Source organism: Leuresthes tenuis, unplaced genomic scaffold, assembly GCF_036924035.1.
Source record: "Leuresthes tenuis unplaced genomic scaffold, fLeuTen1.0.hap1 SCAF_8, whole genome shotgun sequence".
NCBI classification, from domain to species: Eukaryota; Metazoa; Chordata; class Actinopteri; order Atheriniformes; family Atherinopsidae; genus Leuresthes; species Leuresthes tenuis.
In genome coordinates, this window is record NW_027325362.1 from 21,036,798 (window position 1) to 21,049,527 (window position 12,730).

At 43.4% G+C, this 12,730-nt stretch overlaps 1 protein-coding gene across 1 annotated transcript; it reads right to left on the minus strand.

Annotated features, from left to right (window-relative positions):
- Window positions 1–556: 556 nt before the first annotated feature.
- On the minus strand, window positions 557–6,178 carry mlh1 (mutL homolog 1, colon cancer, nonpolyposis type 2 (E. coli)). Its single transcript, XM_072391350.1, has 19 exons — window positions 5,692–6,178; window positions 5,373–5,463; window positions 5,013–5,111; window positions 4,858–4,931; window positions 4,700–4,772; window positions 4,535–4,626; window positions 4,409–4,451; window positions 4,130–4,218; window positions 3,932–4,044; window positions 3,747–3,840; window positions 3,502–3,655; window positions 3,065–3,402; window positions 2,061–2,200; window positions 1,569–1,677; window positions 1,418–1,481; window positions 1,181–1,345; window positions 1,006–1,098; window positions 820–930; window positions 557–727 (listed from the first exon to the last, which is right to left on the minus strand). Exons 1-19 carry the CDS (start codon window positions 5,796–5,798, stop codon window positions 572–574), a joined length of 2,205 nt encoding a protein of 734 aa, XP_072247451.1. The 5' UTR covers window positions 5,799–6,178; the 3' UTR covers window positions 557–571.
- Between the last annotated feature and the right edge of the window lie 6,552 nt (window positions 6,179–12,730).

The following is a 12,730-nucleotide window of genomic DNA, read 5'->3' on the forward strand; positions in this document are numbered from 1 at the left end:
GTTATGTTGACCTATGAATCATCAAAGTATAAATAAAAAATAAAAAAGAGGCACCAAACACAAACTACTTGGAAGGGAAGCAGTTTTAAACTGTAAGAAATTTTTGGCTCCTCGTCATCTGTTTGGCATCCAGACTATCGTTTCCTCTTCTGGTCATTTCATTAGAGTTTGGCTGGTGCCTTTCACTCTGCAGTTAGTCGATGTAGTTTTCTACAGGTGTTAAACTCTTGTTACAGTATTAGGGAAGAGTGTGGCTGTGTGTCGATGTCTGACAGGGAGGGGGGGGTGCAGAAGTAATAAAAGCTGGGTTCCTGCATTGGCACATTCTGGGTGCTGTCAGGGGACTCGTGACCATGTTCCATTATTCCTGGCAGCGTGTCCCGAGTCTTACTTTTAGAAAACCATGTGGAGCCTAACCCTAACCCACTTTTAAATAGGCCATTCAGAAGCAGGGTTTTTTATGACCGCGACTCTTGAACAGGACAGTTTTTGTTTAGTACAAAGTGTTTATTTACAGTAGATGTAAAAGAGCAGCATTCGTGTCTGTTTTTTCGAGTCGGATCTGATGCGTTCAGCACCTCTCGAACACTTTATAGAGATCAGGCAGGTTTGCGATCTGCAGCACGGAGCCGTCCTCGCTGAAGTTCTTCGGAGGACTGAAAAGTGTTCGAAAAGCTTTGAAGATGATGTGCTCCACCTTCCAACGCCAAGAATTCCCCTCGGCGTCCTGAAAGAATGACATCCGTACACATCAAAGCTGTCAGTTTAGGTTTTTTAGAAGGAACGCTGAGCAATACAGCGAGCATATAGTCACTTCACCTGTTCCTCCCCTGGTTCAGCTTCCAGGATGAACTGCTTCCTGATGGAGTAAAACGTGCTGCACTCCTTGCTGAAGTCTCTGAAGCAGTCCTTTTCATTGTCCCAGTTCACCTGCACAACACACAAAAACCTTCAGACTCTGCCTTTCCAGAATCTACTCATGACAGGAGACATTGAGGAGCTCACCTCCGTGGCGAGTCGCAGGATGAACATTGGGAGACCCTCCATGACAGGAGTGTATTTGTCCAGGAGGAGCGGTAGTCCTGTTAGGTTTCCTTCCTGTCGCGCACATGCTTTTGTTAGCGTGACGAGAAACTTAAAAGGTGTTAACACTAAATGTTACCAGCCAGGCTCAACTGACCTGGTCTATCTCCAAGGAGAAGTAGTCCTCCAGCATACCGGCTTTCCTTTTAAGGAAATCCACAATGTACTGCGCCAGGCCCTCTTTAGGACCGTCCTCTTCGGTCCAGCCGCTCTCCTCGGAGTCCAACGCCAGCATGGCCAGGTCATAAAGAGGAGCTGGTGTCTGAAGAAACAAAAATCTGCCTGTAAAACCTGCGCAGTGTACTCAGTATTCAAATGTCTACGCACCACTTACAGAAAGTCTGAGTACACCAAAATTCCCAAAGTCGTAGATGAGGATTTGGTAGAAAAGCTCCTGGCTGGAACAGAAGTGAAGAGGGAAATGAGACTGGAGGCAGCAGGCTGGAAGTGAGGGAGCTGAACTGTGTGTTTGGTGTAGCTCAGACCTGAGTTTGGTGGTGTTGAGCAGGTACAGTTTGGTGTGATGCTGGATCAAAGTCCACTGAGGATTGACGCAGCCCACAAAGGAGTGGTTCTGCAGCATCTCCTGAAGACCTGCAGACAAAGTTGACACCCGAAAGGGGGAAGTGAAGACTGAATATGTGGTTTCTGAACACATTAAAAGGAAGTGAAACTCTGACGAGAGTAACTGTTTTGTATATTTTGAGTTATGTTGACATGGCAACGGAATGGCCCGTTGTGATTTTTTTATTTTCTGTTATGAGTGCCTGAAGTAACAGCACAAGAGGTTCTGTAAAACAAGTTATGGAAATGAGCAGCGCCCTGCAGCGGAGAGTCAAACCAGTGGAAAAATTAGGAGCACAGAGGGGATCTGTTTGAGCAAGTCCTCATGCCGGGCTGCTCGGCTCGGCCGGCACAGAAACTATCTCAAACTTTTACTATCTCAGAGCTGTACGGTATGTTTTCTGAGGGGGTACCTTTGTGCGTGTTCTCACTGATTTCAGCTCTCAGTTCTTTGATGCTCGTCAGTTTGATCGCTCTCCTCTTGGGTGTGGCTGCGGCCGTCAGGTCCTCGTCTTCTTTCTCCTCCTGCTTCTGCTCTTTCCTCGGGCGCTTCCTGCCTCACAGGAATACACAAACAGTTGTCACAGCTCCTGCATACCATACGATCTCACACCAACTTGCAGCAATATAGAAAGCAACTTGACGTGTCGATAACACCGTCAGCCACAAGGTGGCAGAAGATATCCACCATTTGATTAATGTACAGGCAAGATGTTAACATCTTTCCACCCATAAAGACACAGCTATGGAATACAGCAATGAGTTATAATGGGACCAAAGAGACCAGGAGGTACCTCCCCTGAAATTTTTCAAAACAACAAAAGATTAGTGGAGCTTTAAAAACGACCACAAACATGTCACCACACGGACTCGCTGTTTTTAAATCGCCATTCAAAAATACAAACTATCCCACTGGAAGGTGAAATTCATAACGTTGTCAGGAGACAATGTGTCATTTGTGACTGAGTGGCCGAGAGGACAAAGATGTTATTTAGAAGGGATGACACAAGTTTACCGTCTCACTTAACTTCCTGCTCTCTTGCTCAACCCTACTGCTGCAGGTCAATGTTCAAACTTGCTCAGGCAGTGGGATCAATAACAAATCTGCCCTGATCTGACTTGCAGAAAGAATTCTTCACGGTGACGCAGACAGCTCTCATAAGAGCAGGGATTCCATCAAGCTGCGTCAGCAATTTTCAGCAGTCTCAGAAAAACGGAATGCACGAGCTTCGCTGACAGCCCTGTTTGCACTCGTATGTTGGGGGATTTCTGCATGTCATCACTTATTTGCCAAACTTGCTCGATGTTTGAAGTCGTCCACCTCCACAAAGTGTAAAAACTTGCAATATTTCAGCATGTTATCAAACTTCCTGTTTTTCCATCTGCCGAGTTTTTCTGCAAATCGTACTTCAATCACCTTAGAGCGTCCTGATTAGAGTCGCTGCATCCCTTCTCGCCTTTCAGCACCTGCGCTTCCTGAGCAGCCAGGACCTCCAGCATGTCTGCATCGTCTTCATCGTCCATCTCCGTGCCGTCCGGCGGGGCGGTTTTGGCCGCAGTCATGTCGCTGCTGGGACCGGCTTGCTCGGGGTCAGGGGGCGGCTTCTCTCTCGGCTGGAGGAAAGCGTCCAGCTTCTGGGCGCGGCAATCGGTCCTCACCATCTGGTGTGCGTAGACTCGCTCGGTGGACTCGGCTGTGGCGCTGGAGGCCTTCACCTCTGTGCCACCTGAGGCGGACAACCCTGGCAACAACGTCTGGAAACAACACAGTGATTGGCGGGAAAGCTCTTGCACAAATACAAGAGACCTTATCTCTTACTGCTCTGACGTTGACGGCCTCTTAGGGTCACATACCTGAGTGAAATATGTGCGTGAGGAGTTGGAGCCGAGCAGTTTGCTCTCGATGTGCTTCTGCACGCTCTCGATGACACTGTCCTCGTGCAAGAAATGCACCTCGTGTTTGGTCGGATGCACATTCACATCCACGTTCTGCGGAGCAATTTCCAAGCTGTGGCGATTAGAAAGCACCAACGCACATACGATGAATTGACCTGTAACGGAGTCTTCTGCAGGTAACACACAAACACTCAGTCAGTTACCTGAGGTACAGGAAGGGGTGAGTGTTCTTGGGAAGGTATGCAGCATAAACCGTCTCCACGGCTTTCTTCAAAGCTGTCGACTCCACCAGACGATCTGCAAACATCCCAGATCACAACCATCCAATTACACACTGGAAACTACCGCTGCCCGGTTACCCCCGAAGGTGCTCCATCCGGTTACGTACGGTTGATGAACAGGATCAGGATGCATTTCTTGACCGAGTAGTTGGCGTTCGAGATGTAGCCTTTCATCTTGAAGGCGAGCTTCTGATCTTCACAGCCAACCTCGATCAGCTCCCTGGGAACATACCACAGAGCAAGTCATGCGGCCAGCGCTGAGAGGAGAGAGGAGGTCACGTGACAGCAGAGCACATCCACACTACCTGCTGACAGCATTTCCAAACACGCTTCGGATGTTGTCCACGACCGAGGCGTTGGGCAGTGTCCTCACATCTGCCACGGTCTCTCCTTGCTGGGGAAGGAAAGAAGAAGAAGGAGAAATAGAAGTTAAATGACAATATCTCTGTTATTTCTGTCTGCGCACTCACACGTGTAGGAAAAAGTCATCAATAGCTCAGCTTTTTTCCCCTCAAAGTATCAGGCAGCTGCTTTGGGCTTGAGTCCTTACATCTAAGACAGAGAAAAAATAATAATAACCTCACCTTTTTAACAGAAAAACTTTTCCCCGAATTGTGTATGGCGTACCTTTAAAGACACACAATGACAATAAATCTATAAAAATCTGCCGAAAAAGCCGAAACTGTGAGACGGAGGGGGAAAGCACGGACCTGCTGACCACTTCTACGATCCTGGAGTACTCATCACTGGGGCTCTTCAGAGCTTTCCTCCTGGTGGACACATTATAGAAAAGATCTTCCACCTGCAGATAGTGACAGAAGTGGTTACTCCATTATCTTCACTGTCGTTTTGCCCGATGTGTGCCAGGAACTCACAAGGATCTGCGTCCCCTGGTTGCCGGCACATGGTTTGGGAGGGCCTTTCGGTTTCCCGTCGCTGTAGCTCGCCCTGCACAATAACAGCAAAAGACCTTCAGTACATCGGCTGTAGCGTTAAGTGAGGCAACGGAGCAGATGAGCGAGCACGTAAGCACCTGTAAGCACACTTTGCGTCTGCCGTCTTAGTTGTAATGGTCACATGGGCCACATGGCTTACACTGGCAAGGGCCTGTAGAGAAGACCAGGGACAGATGTGATGCAGGCCATCATCAAATACCCCTGAAGATTTAAAGTTAGAACCCCATCTCACCTCTCCTCTGAATCCATATGTTGCAATAGCCGAAAGATCTTCAAAAGTCTGGAGTTTGCTGGTGGTGAACCGTTCGCAAACAATTTCCATGTCCTCTTTCTGAGACACAGAAAGCAAACTTAGCCAGAAAGCATCCGTTTGTGACTGAACTCTTCAAGAAGGGCGGCAGCGTACAAAGGGTCAGTTCAAGAAAAGAACAAAAAACTAAATATTACGCATTTCCTGTCATGCTTTGTTGATCATTTTTTGTGAGAGTTATACACCATATGAGAGTTATACTGAGTTATACACAGTTTGGTCTCTAACTTAAGGGGCGGGCCCCCCTGCCCCAACCTCCCTGTGGACACCCCTGTAACCCACCCTGATTCCGGTGCCGTTGTCCTGAATCTGAAGTGACTTCAGTCCGCCGTCCTTCGCTGTCACCTGAATGTTGGTGGACTTGGCATCCAAACTGGAACAACAAAACAAACTGCAGTTACTCTAAAGTCACATAGCACATGTGGAGTGGATTTATCCAGTCAACTGGGAGCAGTAAGTGACATAAACAATGGTGGTTCGTGCCATATCTCCAACTAAACCGTTTTATCAGCTCCTTGGTTATTTAGGCCACTTGCAGAACACCTTGTATTAGCTCAACTTGTGAGAATAAATAGGCTTTATCATGTAGCTAGACAGGTACCAGTTTTCAATCATCTCTTTAACGGCGTTGGCAGGACGCTGGATAACTTCTCCCGCAGCAATGCGGTTGACAACAGTCTCGTCGAGCCTTCGGATAACTCCGGCCATGTTTGTGGTGCTGCTGATGTCAAGTTTGAATCCGTGAACAGCAGTTAAAAGTTTACAACGAACATAATTTTTTGATAGAGGATATATAATTCGCCTAACTCATAGTATCATTTAAAACTCACGCAAGGCAGTTTGAGCATGAGCAAAGAGCGGAGGAGAAATTAACACAGTATGTCACTCTCTCTCAAAATATCAGAAACTTAGAAAAGCTCATGTTGCCATTGCTATACGTTTTCCTTATTTCAATGTTGAGGTTAGCCGTTTATACACCTAAAACGAATCCTCAATTACATCAAGTTCCACTTTTCTTCATTCGGCACGTAGATCTAGATGGTACAATATTTCAGGTGTGAATCGTGATTTTTCCAATTAGATAGTGCATCTTTTCAGAATAGACAATCTTTGTTGATAACGCGGGTAGAAAAGTCAAAGGGGCGTACACGGCGTTGGACGTCATTTTGACGGAAGTCTTCTTCGCTGGTGAATATTTTTGGAACGCTGAACAATAGCGCCAAAAAGTGAAGGCTACCACACCCTGCAACGCATTTTTTTTATCAATATGTTTTTGTACACGTAATCAAATAAATTAAATAGCAAGCCTGCAAGTTCATATTAAACGAACAAATCTGTATTAAAAAAAGACTGTTATCAAAAAAAATGTACACCTGGAGTTGCCTACCCTTTTGATCTAATACAGTCAACAGTGTGTTTGTGTACAAATTAAAGTTCCGACTTAGACCTTAAGGTGATGAGTGATCTAAGTAGCCTAAAGGCAAAAACATAATTAGTAGAAATTAATTGTCCCCTTGTGGCAGATATCTTTATTTCGTCTGCAAAACATGTAGAAGCCAGACTGACTTACAGATCGACCTTTGTCTCAACCACAAATAGTCACAAAGTTTTTCTGTGACAGCTGTGTGGAGCAAAGATTTTTGGCATTTCAGATGTTCAAATTCATGTATCACACAATTCAGCTTCACAACTATCTTCGTCCACTCTCTCAATCAGAGTTAAAAAAAAGAAAAAGTTATTTAATCTATGTGCACAATACTCAATATCACCAAATACTTTATATGTAAAATGGGTTAATTGCTGCTACAGCATTGAACTCATAATGACATGATTTGTAACGTCTACAATCCAATGAATGTGAGAAATGAGGGCTTTGCTTAAATTCCATGTCTTAATTTGTAAAGCTGTTGGAAAATCTCCCAGGTAAATATGAAAAACCTTTAGTCATGCCTCCCTTTGGAGTCATAGTAAGGTCAGAATTATAATCTACAACTGTGTGCATAGCTGCCCAGATTGCATATGTGTCTGCATTCCTCACAGACCGATGTGTATTTTGAGGGGAGGTTTTAATCAACATAACTGTGGTAGTTCATCATCCACAGAAATATAAATGTGCTCAGAGATATTAGGATGTTCAGATTTTTTTTCAGTTTTTATATTTAATCATTCCGATTGTAAAAAAACATTTGAGAGAAAGGGAGTGAATAGTGAAGTAAAGTCCTTGTGTCCATGTGGTATGCGCCTCAGACACAGAGCTGGGGAGTCTAATCTGTGCTACTTTTGTTGTGATTATTACAGTTTAGAGCAAACGCTGTCTTCCTTGGCTGCTACATATTGGCCTCAGGGAGGATGACCTCAGCTGAATGATATGCTGTGAGTTTAGGCTGCCCAGGAGTGGCGCTGTTATATATTATCTCAAAATGCCTCAACTTGAAATCAATTCTGCTTTAAAGAGTCATCAAAGGAACACACTATCCTCAAACAGTAACAAGTTAAAGCAAACTGAGGGAAAGTGGAGAAAATTGGTTAAGTTTCTTCAAGTCTATCTTGAAAATCAGTCTGAACATTTTCACGCAACACTGGATTGTAACTTTGCAATAAAAAGCAAATTGTTCATTATTTTTTTCTTCATGTGTTTCATTTAAAATATTTCCTGATATTCCACAGTCCTCCTGTATAAATACACAGGCGAGAAACACTCTGAACCCATTGTCTCATGCGGTAACGTCACACCTCTGACGTGTTATCCTTCTTGATCTTGTAACTCCTGCCACAATGTAGGACAGCATTTGAGCCTGGGTGTTTCTGTGTGAATAACAGGACCACATTTTAGCAAAAGTGCAAACCTAAACCAAGCAGGCCTGAGTGCAAACTGCAGCAGCTTCTTTTTCGTAGTGCTTGTTAAGCCTTTGCCAACACAACTTGAGTGCCATAAAGCAGTTATCTACAGGCAGATGCACAGATATGCAAGGCCACAAAAGAAGACTGCACAACCTGAAAGGTCACTGGAAGTATGAAAGGAAGTCAGCTTGACACGTAGAAACAATGGCAAACATGTAATTTAATGAAAATCAGTAATCTGCTCGGTCAGTCTGACGGCTTTTTCCAAAGCTACACCTCTGGGCTCACTCAGAATGAGCCCAATGATGTCAAGATGATGTCAAACATACTTTCCTCCATTAACTATGATAATTTATTCCAGATGTTTGCTATACCTCACTATGGCAAGGTCCATGCTCTGGCTGTAGTTATTTTTGTTCCCGCTTTAAGCTGAAGGAAAAGTCATTCTTGTGTCTTTACGTCAAAGATGCTCCAGCAGGATGTGATGTCCATTCCAATTAAATCCAGGATATTCCAAGATGTGCTTCACTTGCAGGATGTGCCACAGGATGCAGTACAATAGAGCTGGAAAAACAGGCGTGTAAAAATGTAAAGCTGAGTTGCTGCCCCTTGCTTTATATATTTTCAATTGTCAGGCAGCAATTATGATGTCATTATGGATAGCTATTTGCCAAGCAATCTGTAAATTTATCCTTGAAAGGTGAGCTTTGAACTCTGTCTTGTGGAATGCTTTAAGCAACAGGAGTCTGGGTAGGGCCAGAACGGGTTGTGTATCTGACTTTGTTTTCCTTTAACATAGTCTTCTCTCAGAGTTCTTTTAGAGTGGCATGGAGTCACTGATTACAAGCGTTTTAAGCCAGCACCACTCCAGTAGCAGCCCTGCAACACGCAAACACTGCTGCACAAAAACACACATCAACACAAGCATGCATGCAAATTGAAATGGAAGTCCAAATGTATCCAATGAGGATTTTAAAAACAGAGAAAAATTAAACGAAACGCTTAGCAGAATGGATTTAAATCTGCTGTGACAACAGTGACATCTCAGACCACACCAGTCGTCACCCTAACCTTTATTTTGAGGTCAGCTGTGGGGGTTTGTTACTGTATTTTACACAACGGTGGTGCTACGGTGCTGACAGTTTGATACCTATCATATAAACAGCTGTCAAAAGGCCCACTTTAATATTAATTCATGCAATATCAGATGTCTCCTAGACCACATTAGGCCATGTTTACACACACACACACACACAAAGACACCTGCCACAATATCGCTGCTGACAGTGACGGTCAAAGTAGACTCGCTGTCGAACAAAGCCTCTACTGTGCGGAACAAGGCTGTCATCCAGTTGCACCTCAGTCTCTGTACTCCAACACGGCATCCATGCATTGTCCACACACTGTCTCCACCATCTGGAGCCATTCCACACCTTCATGCAGCTGTGTGTCTATACAAACACACTGACAAGAGCATGTTGTTTCTGCTGGTGTTGGTTTTGTCTCACCCATGTGTTTATGTCTGCTCCTTTCTCCACCAGAGAGGTGATGGCTGCAAACCGTCAGCTTCCTCCGACGGAACTGCAGAGTGATCACTGCCGCCAAGCCGGGTGGCAGGCAGCTGAAACAAATGCTGTATCTCTTAGTGACACAAAATGTTGTGGGAATACAATCATCTGTGGAATTTGTCATGGTCTCCCCAAGTGACAAATATAGAGGAGCTCATTATCCAATTATGGACTTATGCAAGGCCAGTCATTATTATGTTACAAGCAATACCCCAGTCCACTCATTTACAGCTATGTTCATTCATCTTCCTCTTAAATTAAGCCTCCAACCTTCTCTTTTGACAAACATGATCTCACCTCCTTGAGAAGTGCAAAGACTTCCTGCGCTTTTCTATCATCAGGGACCTCTTCCTTTTCCTTTGTTTGTCCATTCTCTTTCCTTCTGTGGCAGTCTTACCCTTGCTACACTCTCCTTACCAGCATGACAACAGACTTTAGGCATGTGATACACAAAAGATTAACATGTACTTTCCTAGATTTAAAAAAAAAAAGCCAAGGGGAAGAGCTGAACAATAGCTGGTCAGTATACCTATTGACTAAAAATGGAAACGACAAATAAATCTTCTTAAATATTGAAGAACTATTATATCTGAATGTATTTAATAGTTACTGCTATAAGAGTTTACAATAAGACAATGAGTTGACAGGATCTTCTGTTCTGTGGGGTTTTTACTCAGTTAACATGCTAAACTGCTCACAATGCTAATTTGTGTCACCATGGTGACGTTCTCTAAAAAGAACAAAACATAAAACACGTGAGGCTGATGGGATTGTCACTGATTTGTCATGTATAAAAGTGCGAGAAGAAATGCTGAGTGATCAAAAAAGGTTTGACGATCCACACAGCTGTTGAGATTCATCAGTCAAAGCCTCATAACAAAACCATGGTGAAGTCAGACCAAAACCAAAGCCATTAATAATCATTCTCTGGAAACCATGAATGTCTGCGAAGCTTTGTGGTTGTTTCCATAAATGGAGCTATGTTGCTGGTGTGCCTAAACAACAGCTTTGGTTTAGACTTGTACAGTATGTGCCCATGTTGAAAAAAGACCTGCCAGCACCAGTCGAGTCCCACCCACCAACTGAAGTCAGTTTAAACTTTAAAATGTTTTGTGGTAAGCAACTGCTTTGAAGACATTTTGAACATTTTAAGTTCACTCACTATGTTACCATCCACTCCCCAAATCCAAATGTTTAAAGAGCATTCAGAGCAGCAATCGCTATTGCTTAATACTTCCAACCATGTGTGTCGACTGACCTCTCTGCAGCTCTCCATGGGAGTCTGTTTCTTTCATTGCTATCAGTTTCTGACACATAAAGCTGTAAAGAGTTGAAGCCCAAGTGTCTGATATTTTGCATCTTTCAAATCTTCCTGCAGTTATTCCTGCAGATAGTATTTTCTTTTTTTGCAGTCCATATGAGGTAATGAAAGCAGCTGAATTATCCTACAGGGGCCTTATCATCACACAGTTGTTGCTTAATCTCAGTTCCTCTGTTGTTTTGTATATTTTCGCCACAATGGCGAGGTTATTTGTTCTCTTTACGGCTGTCATAGTGTTATTACTTAAATCCTATCAGTTGCACTTTGTGTGTTTAGTTTAGTTGAAGGCTACAGCTTTGTTGGAGTATTTGGCCAAGTTCATGTTTCACAATCAACGCTGTCAATCACAGAAGCAAAGTGCAAGGCACCAAATGTGTGCTCTTCTGATTTGTCTTGGTCATTTAAGCGCAACAGTGAATGGTGCCTAATGGTATGCTGTGTAGCAACTATCTACAAACTGAGTGAACATGAAATTTGATGTTTCCATTCCTGTTCCTCCTCTGTGTGCCTTGGGTGGTGCCTGAAGGGAACAATGAAGGATTGTCTTCAAGTCTTTGCTTGAGCAGCTACGTTGCCTCACTTCCGTTGGTTTGATTACATTATATTTCATCCTGACATGGCTATTTTAGATCTGAGAATATGAGCAAGAATCAATGAAAAATGTGCCTTGGTGTCTCCATTTCACCCCTTTTAGGCTTTGGAATCTTGGAATCTCAGATGGCCCTCGACCAACTTCTGAGCTAGGATTCATAGCCACTCTCACTAACTCTCACTGATATATTAAAGGCAGTCAAGTGTGGTAATGTATTTTCAATCTATTGTAAATGACACAAGAGAGATTGTTAAGGGAAAGACACCACAGAGTTAGTGTTGGCAGAGGAGGCATTTCTGTTTCGACTGCACCTTCAGCAAAGGCTGCGGAGCAGTCATACCAATAATCACCCTCTTTTGTTTGTTAATGTCCTCTTTTGAGGTTAACTCATGAGGGCAGTATCATTGTCACAATATTATCATCCCTGCTTTATCAAAATCCCAGTGATTGTTTAATGTTTAGAGAAGGGTGATGTCTGATACTACCTCTGTTAACCAGTGAAAAGCCTATAATAGCCTAAAAGAATTACACTGATCGATCTGTTGCTATTTACTTTTCACAACCAAGTAAATTATGGTGAGGATACTTTTTTTTTTGGACAGGCGCTACTTTGTTTCAAATCCATAAATCATAATTAATATTAAGTTTTTAAAAGGAAACCAATCAGATGGGCAGGCCCTGAACAAAACATCTGCATGGACCTTTGCTGACGACCCACATTTTCACTTCTTCAGCAGTGATGAACTAATCTGCGGTAATTTGACTCAGGATGCATTCATAATGTAAGGATTGGACAACAAAAACTGAGGACATAAAATTACATCTTAATTTGGGGACTCTTTAAAACAAGACTCTTTAGTTATCATTGGATCCAGTATTTTGTTCATTGTTTGTTTTGTTTTTCTCACTTTTACACGAGGAGTCTGACTCTCACCACATCCTGGACAAGACCCCAATTTATCTTTTACGACCCGGTTCATAGCTCTGTGAGCTCTATGCTGCAGCTGTGCAATTCTAACATGGAGACTGAGCACATGTTGATAAAAATGAATGGGTTTATCATAAAGCAACAAAAAGATTAGAGTTTCAGCTAATCTAACACAAATAAAAGTATGGCAAACACAACAACACAACAGGCATAGCTGTGAGCCACACCTTCGCAGGTGCAGCCAATGAAGACAATTGGTAAAATCATGCACCACACAAAGACATTTGCAGTGACACTGCAAGGTCAGTCGTGATGCATAGGGGTGTAACAATGTGTGAAATGAATATGTCATAATAAGGTGGTAAAGGGTCTGCACACTCTTTATATGGC